This window comes from Panthera onca, chromosome X (genome assembly GCF_046562875.1).
Source record: "Panthera onca isolate mPanOnc1 chromosome X, mPanOnc1 haplotype 2, whole genome shotgun sequence".
NCBI classification, from domain to species: Eukaryota; Metazoa; Chordata; class Mammalia; order Carnivora; family Felidae; genus Panthera; species Panthera onca.
In genome coordinates, this window is record NC_138357.1 from 15,512,740 (window position 1) to 15,529,115 (window position 16,376).

The following is a 16,376-nucleotide window of genomic DNA, read 5'->3' on the forward strand; positions in this document are numbered from 1 at the left end:
ATGGAAAACCTTTGTATTGCTGTAATGAGTTTATCTTGAACGTCCATCGCGCTGGCTGTGAGCTAGGTTACGAATGTTCCGATAGAAGTCCTTCCACTCGTTGGGAAATTAAACTTCCTTCAGTCCGCTCCCCAAATATGGAGTGCTATAAGTTACTGTTGCCTATTATAGCTGGCCTAGCAATGACTAATGTTCATGAAACTGGAAAAAAAATTTTTTTTTGAATCTTTACTCTGTTGACTGATTCTCCGGAAAATGTGTTAGAAAACAAGTAAGCCTGTTTGTAAATCCTGACCGTATGGTTTAGGATGTGTTAGCAAAACACAAGCCACATTGCCCCCTTGCTTTCTCGTCTGATCACATTTGAAAGCAGGGAAGCATGCAGGCCAGAGAAATATGTCGAGCCCTGAATCAGCAGTGATTTCCGAGAGGGTCAGAAAATCTAATAGACATAAGCCGGGGCACATCTAACCACAGAACTGATGGGAATGTTCCTTTTCTGATAGGGAAAAATACCAGTCGCGGGAATCGTGGTGACCAGATTAGATGAAATCGAAGGAAATGACTACACATTTGAAATCACAGGTAGGCACTCTTGTCTGTTTCAAGTAGCTACCCGAAATCCTTTTTGGAATGAAGTGGGATTCGAGTAAGTAAAAGCTATTATTTTCTGCTCTAAGTCCGTGAGCAAGTTTTACCTGGCCACAGCAAGGTGTCTTCCATTTTCTGGGATAATTAGGGTCTGGCGACAGAACCAAGTCTCCTGGCCACTCAAAAGCCTCGGCGTGGCCATTGGTTTCAATCTTTTCTTGCATCGGAGCTACTTGTTAGAACTAACAGAATGGACTGACGTAGAGGCACAAATTGAGCAAAATACCAGGCCTGACCTTTTGGCCTACGGTCCCTTTTGCCAGGCCCGTGTGATTTCCACGTGACGTGATTTCCACTCTGCACCGAGAGGGCGCAGCAGCTCACGCTGGGATGGTGGCCCCGGGCCTTACCCCCTTCGTTCCCCAGTAGGGAGCCCGAGATCGGATGTTGGCCTTGCTTCAGCAGGGGTTTCAACAGGGGTTATCTCATCGCTGTGGACACTCATGGAAACAGACACCCCAGCCTTAGTTGCTCGACGTGTGTTTATGAATGAGGTGAACTCAAGGCCCTCCGTGTCTTTTGTCTCCAAATGCTCCCAATGGGGCAATGCAGGTAACCTAGTAGAGAGGACTGTGGTCCATTGCAACAACAGCCAGGACTTCCAGGAATGGCTGGAGCAGCTGTGCAGACTGATCAGGGGACCTGCCTCTTGCAGCTCATTATCCAAAACATCGTCGTCCTCGTCTGGTGCTCATTCCGTAAGTTGTCCACTTGTGCGGTCCGGGGACTACTGAGTCTCTCGTCACACCTGCCTGCAGAGGACTTACAAGAAGCAGTGAGCATGCCCTTAGTCTTTGGGTTGTCTATATTCGTAGGTCTTGAAGTACAGTTAAACCTCACTAATTCTGACTACTTGTGGAGGGAGGTCCATCCAAATTAATGAAAGGTTTTACGTAGAGGTGTGCGGCTTTGTCGGACGGCGTTGAGGAGCTCCCGCCAGCTGCCCGCAAAGTTTTGTCTAATCAGAAGTCCCACTGAGATGTTTTAGCGGTAAACGAGATTTATTTTCTTTTCGCTTTTTTTTATTACATATAGTTTATTGTCAAATCGGTTTCCGTACAGCACCCAGTGCTCATCCCAACGGGTTAATTAGCAGCCGTTGTTCTCCTGTTCGTTGTGTGCTGAGTCAAAAAACAGATAGTTTACCTGCCCAAGTACTTCACCATCTCCACGTAATCTCATTTAGGCTTCCACATTCACCGGGCAACCTTCAAGGGTAAACTTGCAGCCGCTGCCTTCTTCCAAGTCATCACGAATTTGGAATTCCTGGACTTGGAATTGATGAGGTTTTACTGTACTTGTTGAGTGAGAGCGAGGATTGCAGTGCTGTTAACACTCCAACCGGTGATGCCAAAATTCCAGTCTCAGGCACTGTGCGATGTGGTGGGAAGAACAAGGGCTCCGGCATCAGATCTGAGGTCAAATCTTGGCTTTGTCAATTGCTAGCTAGTTAGTTACTTCACTTCGCTAAGGTTTGTCCTAGGCAGTTCTGCTGGGATAACCTATTTCAGCACCTGATAGAGTGCCAGGCACCCGACTGAAGCCATCCAGTGCTGACTCCACTCTCCTCTCTTATGAAGGAAAGCCACCCCTGACTTTAGTGAATCAAATTCCAGAAGAGAGAGGGAAGACAGGCCCGTAGGATGTTGAGTCGATTTTGTGCTGTTCCTTAGAGACCCCATCATCTGGACTTTTGTTTTCCCACCTTTCCTTTCCTGTGGTTGGCTTTGCTGATCCAATGAAACTATTGTTCTCTTGCCGTGCGGCACAAGGTCGGGTTCAGGTGGCAGATCGCCAGCATCTCATCAGACATTTTCCCAGTCTTTTAGCTCTACCGGACAGTCCCGAGGACCCTTGGAGCCTCCTCAGATTATAAAACCGTGGAGTTTAAGTTGTCTACGACCCGCACCTCCACTTAGACCATCAGCAGCACTAGGTTATAAAGAGGTAATTTTGCTACATATGGTATAAAATGTGTCTGTCAAGCTAATGTCACAGCTTATTCCGAAGAGTTCTGTGGGGATGTGCTAGAATTTATGCTAGGTGATACATGTCAGTCAGTCGTGAATCGTTAGACTCGGGGATGTTGTTATTTCTTAATTTTCCATTTCCCCATTGTCCCTGTGCAAATATTTATCCAGAAGGGTTTATGTGCACTGCCTGGGTTCCCCGGTCCCTTCCTGATAATTGTATATAATGTCCACACATCTTAAACAGAAGCCGCTTCCTTGGAGTTCAGTTTGCGACCAGGCAGACCCAGTTCTGCATTTTGGATCATTTTGATCTATTAAAGCCAAATCAGGAAAGTCTTATGGGACCAAGCCATAAGTCTGAGCTATGAGAGTCTGGACCTTCTGCTGCAGTTGGAAAGGGAAAAGAGTTTAATGAAAAGAATGTCTTTTCAAGTGAGGCTTCTAAGCAACATTGGATAAATTTGGGTAGTATGGGGACTTCAAGGTTCTTTCTGTTTTTTTCCTGAAAGTCACAGTCAGGAAATGTCAGTCACTGGCTTCTGTAACTGTGTGGAGTGTTAGTTTTTCCATCCAAACGGTGTTTTGTTTTGTTTTGTTTTGTTTCCCTAAGATGTTAATCATCATTTCAGCTTTCAGTAAAGAGCCTCATTTATAAGTAACTGTTCTTTAACTGGGTCTTCCTGAGTGAAGGTTTAAGATCGTGGCGGTTATGAGACGCATCTTAGAATTAGGGAGCAAAGACAGCGTACGTTGCCATATCGACTGTGTGTTTTGATGCGCGACACAGATTTAGCTCAATCTCAAGTTTGTTTTGATTTCAAACACTGTGCTACTGTCTCGATTAATTGTTGCCTCCGAGTGCGGTAAAAATAGAGCGGTATTGACACCGGAGGAATTTTTGATCGTTTCAACTGGGCATGACAGGAGAAATAATGCTTGAGCTGAATCCTTATTATGTACCTCTGTTCAGAATTGGGCCAGGAAACAGTCCCACGGGTTTGCTGTGGAAATCGACCCGGGAAAATCGTAGTTATCTGGGTCCCCTTTTTAACGATCGCTATTTTGTAATTGTCAGTTCCTAAGTTCGAATTCAGGTGAGCCTTGAAGGGTCCAGTTAACTTAATCCTTCGCAGAACTAATCCATTAAAACTAAGGCATGACATTCACGTTGTTTCTGCTGGGAGAAGAGAGCTATTAATATACTCTTAGCGTACAGTGTGTATTTCAGTTATTTTCAGTATTTGTTATTCTGCACAGAACTGTATTCCTTGGGCTTTCGCATGACAATTTTGCATCTGAGACTAATGCGGGAAACATGATGATGTTCTGTGTAATTGATGATGACACTAACATTTGACTGTTGTTTTAGAATTACTGATAAATGGATTTGATCATTATAACCATCGACCTCTCACGCTCATTTTCTCTTTCTTTACATATTCACTTTAGAGGATGTCTTATATCTTAAAGGTAAGGGTAGAACAATATCTTTGGCTTACAGTGGCCTCATAATGCTGTGCTGTCACCTCTGATGAATGAAGCTTTTCCTTTATGCTTGTTTTGTCCCTTGTTCTCATTGGTGGCTAAAGTACGAAGATGCAGTTCTGACATGTAAGTACTTTCTTCAGAAAGCAGCCTCTTGTGAAATCCACATGAAAATGTTGTCTTAGACGCCTTGAAAATGCCTGTTTTCCCTGTGTCTTTTTGGTAAACGCTCTTTTTCCGATCCTTTTTGTCACATGTGAGTTTTCCATGTCCGTTTTCAAGTCTAAGTGGGTCCCTGTGGCTAAGTGGAAGAAATTCAATTGTTTTGTCCCATATATTTTAAGGTACTAATTATGACCCACACATCACGTATATACCTTGCATGGAACATTGGGATAAGACGGTCACTAGGGTCTGAGATTCTCATCTCTTTGTTTGGATACCTGATAATGAGCACCGGTTACTTATCCGGCAAAAGCAAATTCAGTAATCCATGGCTCTTTTATCTGCTAATTAAAAATACAGCTTTCTGTATGTATATTTAAGCTTCGGTCTACACCCATTGCTCCTGACGCCAAATTATTTATCAGGACATCCCTCATTTGGCTCTTCTCTCTGAGTTCAGGGAAATTTTTTGGTCCCTTAATTTTCCCATCTGACAAATGGAAATTAATATTCTTCTTTGTGGGACTGTCACTAAGGAAAATGTATTTAAAAAGCTTTGAAGCTCCTTGAAAAGCAGTATGTACCATATTAGTATTTACAACTGTTACTTGATTCCCTGGAAACTGTATCAGCGAGGACTATAAACCAAGTTAGGAATGCGGTTGTTTCCCTAGGATCTACACCCACTATTTTCTCTGTACACGGCACCTGTCCCTATGGCGATTGAGAGGCCAGTGTCACTGCCTCTGTTTTATGGAAGCTTTTAGAGTTTCTTGGAGCCATTTTTTATTGTGTACATTATTAAACTTTGATGCCCTTTTGGGACTGTCAAAATAAGAGAGAGCCATTCGGTTTCATTTCATTTGCTCTTTTTAATTTGTCTTGGGGGGAGAATTTTAATTCCTAAACAAACCTCTGTCCTTACAGGAGTCTAGTAAAAGCCCCAAAACGATGAAGAAGTTTCTTCATAAAAGAAAGACGGAAAGAAAGCCATCGGAGGAGGAGTATGTGATTCGGAAAAGTATGTGTTTTGTACTTATGGAAGGTCGGTTATGGATGAACTAGCAGAAGGATTTTTTTGAAAGCAGATGATTAGAGCAGTTTGTCCTCCATACCCCCTGTTTCATGAAGAAAAAATGCATGCATTCAAGGGTTTGGTCACCTCTAAGATTTTTGAGTCAGCTGCCGCCTGTATGATTTCGTTTTGAATATTTTGCCCTGCCTGGTTGAGAACCACTAAAGGGACCTGTTTGCTACGGATACATTTTTTCCCTTAGTTTCTGATGCCCAAGATATTTTCCTCTACCAGGATACACTAAATAGACCTGAAGGCTGAAATCCTTCTGGAAGGTTAACGCTCAGTGACGTTCTCTGAGTTAGCCGAGGAATCGGGCAGCTGCTGCATAGAAGCAGCTGGATTCAGAGTCAGGCTGCAGAGTCGGTCAGCCAGTGGATATGTATGTATTTGCCTCTATGGCTGGGAGCGAGGTCCTTTGGGACACACATGAAGGAGTAAGTGATGTATCACCAAGGGGTGACGGATCTGTGCGTCCTGGCCAAAAATACAGTCTGGAAAGATCTGCTGGACTCCAGCTTCTGCATCTACCCCACCCCACCCCCCACCGGGATGTGCGCATCCGCCCGCTAGCTAGCAGGGTTTCGCCCTCCAGTCATTTCAAGAATGAGTTGGAGGAGGAGAGGCAGGAGGGGGAATCAATGACTCTGCTGGCTGGTTGGAAAAATGGGTGAGGTCTATGGGGGAAAGCTTCCTAGAGAAGGGAAGCCTTGAAGTTTGAGGGAGAGGCAGGTTGTGGCATATATCGGATGAGAACTGAGGCTAGTGCTGTCATTGCAGCCTCTAAGAGTCTAGTAAAAGCCCCAGGGCCGCCTGGGTGGCTCAGTCGGTTAAGCGTCCGACTTCAGCTCAGGTTGTGATCTTGAGGTTCATGAGTTCGAGCCCCGCGTTGGACTCTGTGCTGACAACGTGGAGAGGACTCTGTCTTCCTCTCTCTCTCTCTGCCCCTTCCCGGCTCTCGCTCTCTCTCACACACACACACACACACACACACACACACACACACACTCTCTCTCTCTCTCTCTCTCTCAAAATAAACTTAAAACCAAAAGCCCCAAAGTGATGAGGACATTTCTTCAGGAAAGAACTCTGGAAAGAAAGCCACTGGGGGAGGAAGCTTTCCGGTCAGGGAGCCCAGTCCCTAGCAGTTGAGTGCAGTGCATGATTCTGAGGGTCCAGGAGCGTAGATGTCTCTGCAAACTCATTGGTAATTAAATCTCACAGGTACGGCTGCTCTGGAAGAAGATGCTCAGATCCTGAAAGTGATCGAAGCCTACTGCACCAGCGCAAACTTTCAACAAGGCCATGGCTCAAGTAGGTTCCCCCAAACCACTTTCTCTAATGAGCCCTGTTTCTTCTTTACTGCTCGCACCTCTTTGAAGAAGAGAAAAGCAGCCCAGCTGGGTTGCAGGGTGTGGAGAGCAGGTGACTTTGTGCCGAGGAGCAGCGAGCAGAAGAGCAGAACTGCATCTTTCCGATAAGGGGCTTTTAGCTGCCCGGCGGTTTGTTTATGCAGTGTTTTCTTTTCACCCGGAGAGAAAGAGACACGCAAGAGTAAAAAAGCTGGAGGTGATAGAAATGAAAACAAAAGTTTTTTAAAAAGTCATTCTCCTTTGAAGTACGCAGATGCCTTCACCAGCACTAGTTAGGAATTAAAGAACCCAGAGAGTTCCTGTGTCTGTGAACTGATGCTAATCTCTTCTCATGGGCAGATTTGGAAAGGAAGTCACAATACTATCTCCGATCAGCTGCATATTTAAGCGAACAGTGCTTCACCAAGCTCAAGTTTCAAAGTTGCTCTGAAATTCTGGAAATGTAGCTGCTTAGCCGGGGCTGTTTGGAATGTGTGCAATTTACAGGGAGCTACTGGGGGAGGGTAATCCCCCCCCTCCCCGCACCCCTCCCCCTAGCAACTTTCAGGCACCAAAGGAAAGCAAGCGGATGTTTTCTGATTGATCCTTGAGCTTTTTTTTTTTTTTTTTTTTCCAAACCGAGTCACATAGACACGAGTCTTCCGTGACTATAGGCGTTCAGGGGACCACAAGTGAGGTGTCTGCTGTCTGCATTTGCTTAAGACACGAGTGCTCCGTAACACAGCCACTGCCCAATCACTTGGGTGTGGGGGGGGAGGGGATCACTTTGGTGGGTTGCCTTGACCGATGCCTTCGGAGTAACTTGTCCCTAAGGCTGGCGGGAGGAAGACGTTTGATGTCGAACTTGACACGTTTGACGGTGAAGGGAGGACTGTCACACCATCTAGTTCACAGACAAATCCTGGCTGTGGCCTTGGGCATGCCCAGCTCTGAGAACAAGTTTCGAGGAGGCAGGAAAGGAAAGGGAAAGCAATGTGTGTCGTGAAAACTAGGAAAGCGAGGGGGACGGGGAGGCCCCAGAAGAAGCCTCCCTTGTGCAAAACCTGACCTCACCTGCTCCCCGAACCCGCTCTCTTCATGTCGACAGTGTCTGTAGATGTGTCACAGGGGCAGGCAGGTGTTGTGGCCTAAAGAGTCACGTTTCCGCCCCTCCTGCCCAGCCTCCCCTGACACGTGGCAAGCGTCTAGCATCATGGTGACCTCCCATCCTCTGTCCCTCTCCGGCCAGAAGTCGTGCTTCCTTGGAAACGACTGCTGTTGTTTCCTGCTGCATTTAACTGATCAGTCAGTCGGTCCGCTGTCTCCTTATTAGGCACCTACCAAGTGCTGGGCCCTGTGGAAGGCAGACACAGGGCCACCTCAGCAAAGGGGAGGCAGTGAGCACTCATGACTTGAAGGAATTAGGCTTTGAAGAGAGGACGCCAGTGGCTCAGGGAGACTGAAGTTTAAGGGCTTGAGCTCTGAAAGGAAGGATCCGGAAGTGAGGGGGAGGTTGGACATACAGGAGAGCTGTTTGGCCAGGTCCCTTGTCTGTTCCGTCACCTCTTCTGTTCCAGAGCCTCGAGGCAGTCTGAGCAGAGCCCTAAGGATGCCCACATCTTTGAGATGATGTGATAATCCCCAACCCCCGCTCTACCCTTGACCAAAATGGCCTTGACTGACTGAACGCACCCCACCCCGGCCCCCCGCTTCGAGACTGAATCGGTGTATTTGGCCGTTTCCTCAGTCGGGAAGGTGTAGTCACCAAATGTTGGGTGACTGCTCTCTGGGGTGCAAGGCAGCAGCATGCCATCCACAAAGACCCCTCGATGACAACAGTGGAAGGGGCCAACACCTAGAATAGTCTCCAGTAACTGTCCCCTTTCTGCCCTCTCTGAATCCTTGTTTGTAGGTGCTCGCAAAGATTCGCTTCCACAGGTCTTACTCCCCGAGGAAGAAAAGCTCATCATTGAAGAAACCAGGAGCAATGGCCAGACCATCATCGAAGAGAAGTGAGTAGAGCAGGCTGCTGTTTCTGATCTGTCTGGGGGCCGGAAAGAAGGTTCTGGCAGGGCAGTGGGTCTCTTGCAAAGCCTGCACCGAAGGATAGTCCGTCCTTCTCCGGGAATATAGCCCTCTTTGCTCTCATGCAGTTGGGAGCGGTGGGAGGGCTTCCCCCCACCTCCCCGCCAACAAAGGGAAGGGGGAAAGGGAGGCCAAGCGGGCAGAACTCTCTGCTTGGTGGCTGCCCCTGGGATCAGCTCCCTCATACGGCACGGTGCTTCAGGGCACACAAGAATAGCACCCTAGATGAATCTAGATGGCGCTGGGGAAGGCCACAGCACCAATTTCCCTGCCCAGATGGATGCTTCTCATGCATACTGAGTCAAACACTGGACTTTCACACACTTGACCTATTTAGAATCCTACAGAAACCCAGTGAGATAAGCTTTATGTTCACCACTTCTATAGGCGCGGAAGCTGGGGTTCAGGGAGATGATGTCCCTGGTCTACCTTTGCACGGCAGTGAGGGTGACCTAACGGGCGAGAATCAGGTTAAGTACCCATGGGCTCATAAAATAAACACAAAGTGGCCAGCCAAATGGTTTGTTTAAATTTGAGTCATTTCTGAAGTCAGGCCTAAATTTGCCTAGGACAGCATATTTCAAAGTGCTTGACATTGTCGATGTGTTTTTCCATCTGGTACATGAAGTGATGTGGCAAAATGGTAAAGCACTTGGGCTCAAGGGGACAGCCCTGGTTCAAGTCCAAATTCTGCATCACGTTAGCTGTATGGCCTAGGTGCAAACCTCTTTACCTCTCTGTGCCTCAGTTTCCTCATCTGTAAATGGGTATGATAGTACTACTTTAAGGTTTGTTGTGAGGTTAGATGGAAAAATAAATACAAAGGCTAGCACATGGTAATCACTTAATAGATGATAATCATTGTCATTATAATTATTGTAGCTATATTAATCCCCACGATAACTTTGTGAGGTTTTTGGGGAATGTACTATTATCCCCATTCTGTCTGTGAAGAAAGTTAAGACAAGGAGAGGAGGAGAAAGAAACTACCCAAGGTACCCAAGGTTACCCAAGGTTGGAGGACTGGTAGGTGGTAGGATCAGAACTGGAACCCGGATCTCCAAAGTTCTTGTCCAGGAGCAGAGCCAGCCGGGAAGTGACTGTTCTGACTCAGCCAGGGCACTTTAATTCTCTTTTGGAATAGATGGAATCTTCCAGAAATAATGCCTCTGACTTTGTGTCATGTAGGGTCATGTAGGGTCAGAGAGATGAAAAGTGCAATGCCATGGCACAGATCTTGTAGGATGGGCAGGACCTCATGACGGCCCTCATTGTATGTTCGGTGATGTTCATTCCTGCCCCAGAGAAAGAATCGAAACCTTTTGATGAGCCCTAGTCTCTTCTTTTGTGTTCACCCAGCTGGGAAGCAAGTGGCCAAGGAGGAGGGCAGTGTAGAAAAGGTGTAATGACATCGTGTTTGAATGACCACGTGCGCTGATGGTTGTTCACCCACAAAAATAGGGCCCCACGAGGACCGTTCTTGGCGGTTATGTCTCCCGACCAGCTGGAAAGTCCACTGCTTTTCAGGATCTGTATTTCTAGAAAGCTGCTTTTATTGTTACGTTTTGCTTAACAGTACTTCAGTGCCAGCTGTTAAACTCTGAACTTTATGTTCTAGGAGTCTTGTCGATACTGTTTATGCCTTGAAGGATGAGGTCAAAGAACTGAAACAGGTAATGAAATATAAAAGTCATTTTCTCAGCTCATAGAACAGGACCACGCACTGGTAGGTGTTCTCAGGAGAGGTCCAGGGACAAGGTGATGAGGTGGGGATTTTTATTTTCCTTGTGTCTTCAAGGTGGGTCTTGTTGGTTTTCCCATGTGGTCTTGGGTTTAAATTTCTCAGGATTGCTCATATACCTATTTAGCAGTTTACAAAAGGGTCCCCAACTTAGTTATAACTTTCATGCTCTCGGACATTTGTAAACAGAACTTTTTTTTTACAAAGCTAAGTCATCCGTGAGTGGATAAGTGTAAAGAGAACCATAAATCTTGAGTTGTGGGCTCCTCTAGAGATGTGATCCGCTGTTTTCATGATGCACACTCTTCCCAGTGTTTGGGGACTGGCTGTGCCTGGTGACGGGGTAAAGGACGGACTGGAGGGGGGAGAACAGAGACTGGAAGAACACTCGGGAAGTTGTCACAAAACTCAGGGTGAGACAGAGGAGCACGAGAAAGGAAAGTACAGTCAGTGGTGAAAGCTGCTAACAGGATAAGCAGGAGGAGCCCTGAGAAGGGGCCACTTGGTTTGGGAATTGACAAGTCTTTTCCCATCACAGGAAAATAAAAGAATGAAGCAATGCCTGGAAGAAGAATTGAAATCAAGGAGGGACCTAGAAAAGCTGGTCCGGAGGCTGTTGAAGCAAACTGATGAGTGTATTCGGGCCGAGTCCAGTAGCAAGATCTCCATCCTTCCATAACCATCACTGTGCAGCTGGGCAGATGTTGCCTTTGGGACATCTTGAAATGTCCAGCTTCAAACGCTCTGTTTGCTCACTTCTTCGGTTTTCATTTTGTATCGGAGTCAGTCTCTCTCTCTCTCTCTCTCTCTCCTTCGCTTTCTCTCTCTGTCTCCCTGTTTGCTTGAGTGTTTGTTGGTTGGTTACTGGTTGGTTGTTTTCCTTCTGACAGATCCTTCTGACAGGTGGTAGAAATCTCCCCAGAGTCTTTTCCATCCGATGAGAAAAGGGAAACCTAGTGTAGGCAAGTGACTTAAATGGTCTTCAGATGGCCTTCAATTCATAGTGCCTCTTTACCAGCCATTACCCCTGGGTCACTCTTTTGCGGCTGGCTACCAGAGCAAAGTGGCTGGCCGTGGCTTAGTAAATGTGAACTTGACTTTTTCTCGAACGCTTTCTTGTATCTGGAAGCCCCTCAGTACCCAATTTAATGAAGGCGAAGCTCCCCGAGCTGTGACTAGGGTAGGGTGAGTAGAAGACTAGCACATTTGCCCAATGACCCAGCCACCCTTCCCCGGGTGATCATGTGCCACCCCTCAATGCACACTTTTTATTGTTATTATTATTATTATTGTTGTTACCGCCCTGTGTTGTCTGTAGGGCCAAGAAGACAGTAGCACCCTTATTTCTTTCGTGCGGGTTGACATTTTCACTCTACGGGGCAGAAGCCCCACGCATCCATGCCAACACCAGACCCATTAGCAAATTGCACTAGACAATCTTCCCCTTCAGCAGCAGAGCTGGCCATCTTTCCCCAGCGCATGATAGGTTTCCTCCCCTAACCTTCTGCCTCCCACGTAAGGTTTATGTCTCCCCAGTGCTTTAAGCCAACCATACCCACTGGTGCGTAAACTAGTAAGTGTGCGCTTTGCTTACTTTTAAAAAATACGGACTGTGAGCCGCTCCTTCATCCACACTGCGTATTCACCTCGCGACTTCTCATCCTTCAAAACGATCTGCATCGAGGAGATATTGTGCCCTAGTAGACAGCTTTAATTCCCCGTATTGCTCTCCCAGATACGCTGTGAGAAGCTGTATGTTCATCAGCCTCTTCGAGTAGGGCTCGAAGCATCATTTGCAGAGATGTGCTATTGGTCCGGTTTGTATGTCCAGAAAGAAAGGACCCCTCCAGTGGTCGTGCGCTGGTTACTAGTGAAGCTGAGTATTTGGAACCGGTTTGCCAAAGTTGCCCTTTGAATCAAGTGATCGCCTCTGTAAGTGTCTCAGAAATGAGCACCACGTAAACCCGGTTTAGAAGAGGGTCACAGAAGAGCAGCATCCATCCGAATTCGACACAATCGAACGTTGGCATGAGGCTCCGGGACAGAGCAGCACAACCCGCCCCTCTCTCTCCCAAAGACAGGTGCCATTGGGCAGGCGGGGACAATCACTGGAAAGAGAGGCCAAGGGCCAATGGACCGGTCAAGGTTGTCTTCCAGATACGTTTGACGGGTGCCTATAAATGTGGGTTTTGCAAGTGTTGTCTAGAAACCAAACTTGAAGCTTGAACACCCCCAGCCTGCTAAGCCCGTTTTCCTTTTTTGGTACCGGGGGTCTCAAGTTCCCACAGCTACACAGTACGGGGCTGTTGACTGCTTGCCGCCCAGCAGAAATGACACCATCCACGGGAAATGGACTATTCCCGCCGCCCACCATCAGCCAACCCCAGGCGGCCGTCTTTGGAAGCTGTGCGGAAGCCCAGCAGTCTAGATGTGCCGTCCCTCACCTAAAACTTAACAACAGCCACACAGATCTTAGCGTCCGCCCCGTCTGGGGTTAACCAATGGCTTGCAGTGAATGGCACAAACTATACCCCTAGGGAACATTGTTGCGATTGCGAAATCCTTTAGTTGATAAGGTGTAGGATTGCTTAGCATAGTGAAAGGTCTTTATTTTAAAGTGACATGTACATATGCATGTGTCTGGAACCCGGCCCTTCTCAGGAGAGGCCCTCGGTACGCTGGGTACTGAAGCTTGCGCCGAGTGATGTCCGCACTCGCACGTTAAACAATAATATAAAGGAAACGAAGCCATGTTAGCCCGAGAGCAGTGTCTCCGTAGTTGTGTTGTTTACAATACTCTATAAGTGGGTTCCTGTCACCCTGTAATTAAACCGCTGCCCTTAGAGGCTTTGTAGCTCCTCTTCCGTCGCGTCCCTTCTGACACAAGCTCAGATTTTCTAACTTGTTTTTATTTTGAAGACTTTTCAAATGGACATTTTCAATAAACAAGAATAACAGTGCTTTATAAACTAAGTCCTGTGTTTCTTTCCTTTTCTCCCCCCGCCCCCACCAGCTGGTGGCAGTTTCCTCCCGCGTGTCTTCACTCAGGGCAGGGGACGTTTGCTCCCCACTTTACAGAGATACTTCGTGCCATGAGACGGGACCTTCCTTAACCTCTCCGCCCCTCTCCTTCTGGCCCCAGCCTACGACCTGTCTACACCATTTTCCGCCCGGTATCGGGCTTTGGTCAACCAGTGGTAGCCTCTATCTTGCCCACAGTTGGAATGCTGGTGTCAGCAGTCACGATGAAAATAGTTGCTCCCCCTCGAGACAGATGCATCTGTTCCTGCCCCCTTAAAAATTTTTTTTTCATTTTATTTAAGTCCAAGTTAGTGAACATACGGCGTGGCATTGGTTTCAGGAGTAGAACCCAGGGATTCATCGCTTACGTATAACGCCCAGTGCTCATCCCGACAAGTGCCCTCCTTCAGGCCCATCTCCCCACCCAATACCCCTCAGTTTCTTCTCTGTATTTAAGAGTCTCTTATGGCTTGCCTCCCTTCCCGTTTTTATCTTATTTTTCCTTCCCTTCCCCTATGTTCATCTGTTGTGTTTCTCAAATTCCACATATGAGTGAAATCATATGGTACTGGTCTTCCTCTGACGGACTTAATTTCACTTAGCAGAATACCCTCTAGTTCCATCCACGTTGTTGCACATGGCAAGCGTTCGTTCTTTTTGCTCGCCAAGTAATATTCCACCGTGTATACATACCACATCTTCTTCATCTATTCGTCAGTCGATGGACATCTGGCTGTTGTCAACAGCGCTGCTATCAACATTGGGGCGCCTGTGCCCCCTCTGAATCATCATTTTTGTATCCTTTGGTGAAATACCTAGTGGTGCGACTGCTGGGTCGGAGGCAGTTCTATTTTTAATTTTTTGAGGAGCCTCCATACCGTTTTCCAGAGCGGCTGCACCCGTTCGCATTCCCACCAGCAGCGCACGAGGGTTCCCCTTTCTCCGCATCCTCGTCAACACCTGTTTCCTGAGTTGTGCCCCCTCTTATGTTTCTCCCCAGAAGCCTTAAAAAAAAAAGACCTATCCCAGGCTCCCTTGCAGCTAAGGCTCCGTATACAATGTGGGTGGTTCCAGGGACGTGTTGGTGGTTTCTGTACCCCAGCTTCCAGAGGGTGCAGCTTTGTGCATGGGAGACCGTACCAGCAGCAACCATGACCTTGAATCCATCCGTCCAATAGAGGTCCCCTGACTTTCACTTCCGTAGCCAGTGACTTTGCAGGCACCGAGTATTACCTTTCTGCTCGCCACGCCTTTGGCAGTTTACGTTTCCTACTCTGACGTCGTAGCTACGACGCAGCACCTCCCGGGTGCTAGGCTCTATCCTAAGTGTTTTACGTGGCTAAGCTCACAAAACCCTCCCAGCGACCCTATGGGGTATTGGTTATCCCCGTCTTACAAATGGACAGAGGCGCAGATGCTGAACAAGATGGCGGGATGTGTGGAGCCGGGACGTGAAACCCTGGTCTGTCTGCCTCTTGGATCCATGCTGTCTCTACCACGTTTCCTCCTCTATACTTGGCACCTGCTAGGTAAGCTTCTGCCTCAGCCATCTACTCTCCTGAAGTCACTACTGAGCCTTTTTTTTTTTAATATATGAAATTTATTGTCAAATTGGTTTCCATACAACACCCAGTGCTCATCCCAAAAGATGCCCTCTTCAATGCCCGTCACCCACCCTCCCCTCCCTCCCACCCCCCATCAACCCTCAGACTACTGAGCTCGTAATCAGAAAATCCAGGGAAGCCTTTTCAACTCTTATCTTGATCTCTCCACAGTGTTTGGCCCTCGCCTCCTTGATAGATCTTCTTGGCTTGCGTGAGCCCAACTTTTCTGGCATTCGTCCAACCTGACCAACCCCCGTCTCCTTTGCAGGCTCTGCCTCCTTTGCCTGTCCCTTGAACATTGGCTGGTCCTCGACACTTTTCTTTTCCTCCTCCTTTCTATAGCCTCTTCCTGGACAGCCTTGTCTACTCCTGTAACTTCATTTATCACAACGCAGGTGACTCCCGCGTCCGCATTTTCCCATCGCGATCTTTCTCCTGAGTTCCAGACCCATGGATGCAGCTTTTTGCCGGACGGTCTCAGATCGGGTGTCCTTCAGCACCTCAAACTCAACATATCCAAAGCTGGACTCCTCATTTGCATTCCCAGGTCTGTTCGTCCAGTGTTTCCCATCCCAGTGAACAGCACCCCTGGCTACCTCGTTGCCCCAGCCAGGAAAATGGGCATTCTCCTCCACTCTGTCCTCTCCCTCAACCGTGTATAAGTTTATACATCAATGCTTTATAAGTCTAGCCATCCATCTTACCAATTTTAACTCTCTTGTATCCTCTGAATTCCTCTCCATCCTCCCGACCATCGCCTATTTTTGGCACTTGTCACCTCCTTCCCTCTTGTGTCACCTTCTCCAGTCTGTCCTCTTTCGTGCCAGTAGAGTGATTACCTGTAAGATGTATGTCACTCATCTGTTTCAAAATTTAATCTCTCGCTATTTCCCAGCACACAGCAAAATTTAGTCTCCATGAATTTCCCCTAAGTCCTGTAATATGCCTTTTGTCCTTCCTTAAAATCCCTTTCCCGTAACTGTCCATTGAGCAAATTCTTCCCTTTCCATTAGGGGGCAGCTCAAGTATCTATGTGAACTCACAATTTCTAAAACGCGTGCATATAGGCGTGTCTCTGCATGTGTATGTGTGTCTGTATGTATTACGATTGCCAGACAAAATACAAGGTGCTCAGTTAAATTTGAATTTCAGATGGGGCACCTGGCTGGCCCAGTCCGTAAAGCATGTGACTCTTGATCTTGCGGTCTCGAGTTCAAGCCCCAC

At 47.4% G+C, this 16,376-nt stretch overlaps 1 protein-coding gene across 5 annotated transcripts in view; it reads left to right on the top strand.

Annotated features, from left to right (window-relative positions):
• ARHGEF6 (Rac/Cdc42 guanine nucleotide exchange factor 6) overlaps positions 1-13,500 on the top strand; it is a 102,304-nt gene extending 88,804 nt beyond the window's left edge. For 3 of the 5 annotated variants that reach the window (XM_081793921.1, XM_081793925.1, XM_081793924.1), the window contains 9 exons: positions 507-585; positions 1,204-1,349; positions 2,473-2,598; positions 4,074-4,094; positions 5,202-5,295; positions 6,574-6,663; positions 8,614-8,713; positions 10,405-10,459; positions 11,066-13,500. In XM_081793921.1, coding sequence (XP_081650047.1) covers positions 507-585; positions 1,204-1,349; positions 2,473-2,598; positions 4,074-4,094; positions 5,202-5,295; positions 6,574-6,663; positions 8,614-8,713; positions 10,405-10,459; positions 11,066-11,206 — 852 coding nt within the window. In that variant the 3' untranslated portion in view covers positions 11,207-13,500. The remainder of the gene's footprint in view (positions 1-506; positions 586-1,203; positions 1,350-2,472; positions 2,599-4,073; positions 4,095-5,201; positions 5,296-6,573; positions 6,664-8,613; positions 8,714-10,404; positions 10,460-11,065) is intronic. The other 2 variants (XM_081793922.1, XM_081793923.1) reach the window with 2 other exon arrangements.
• The last annotated feature ends 2,876 nt before the right edge of the window (positions 13,501-16,376 follow it).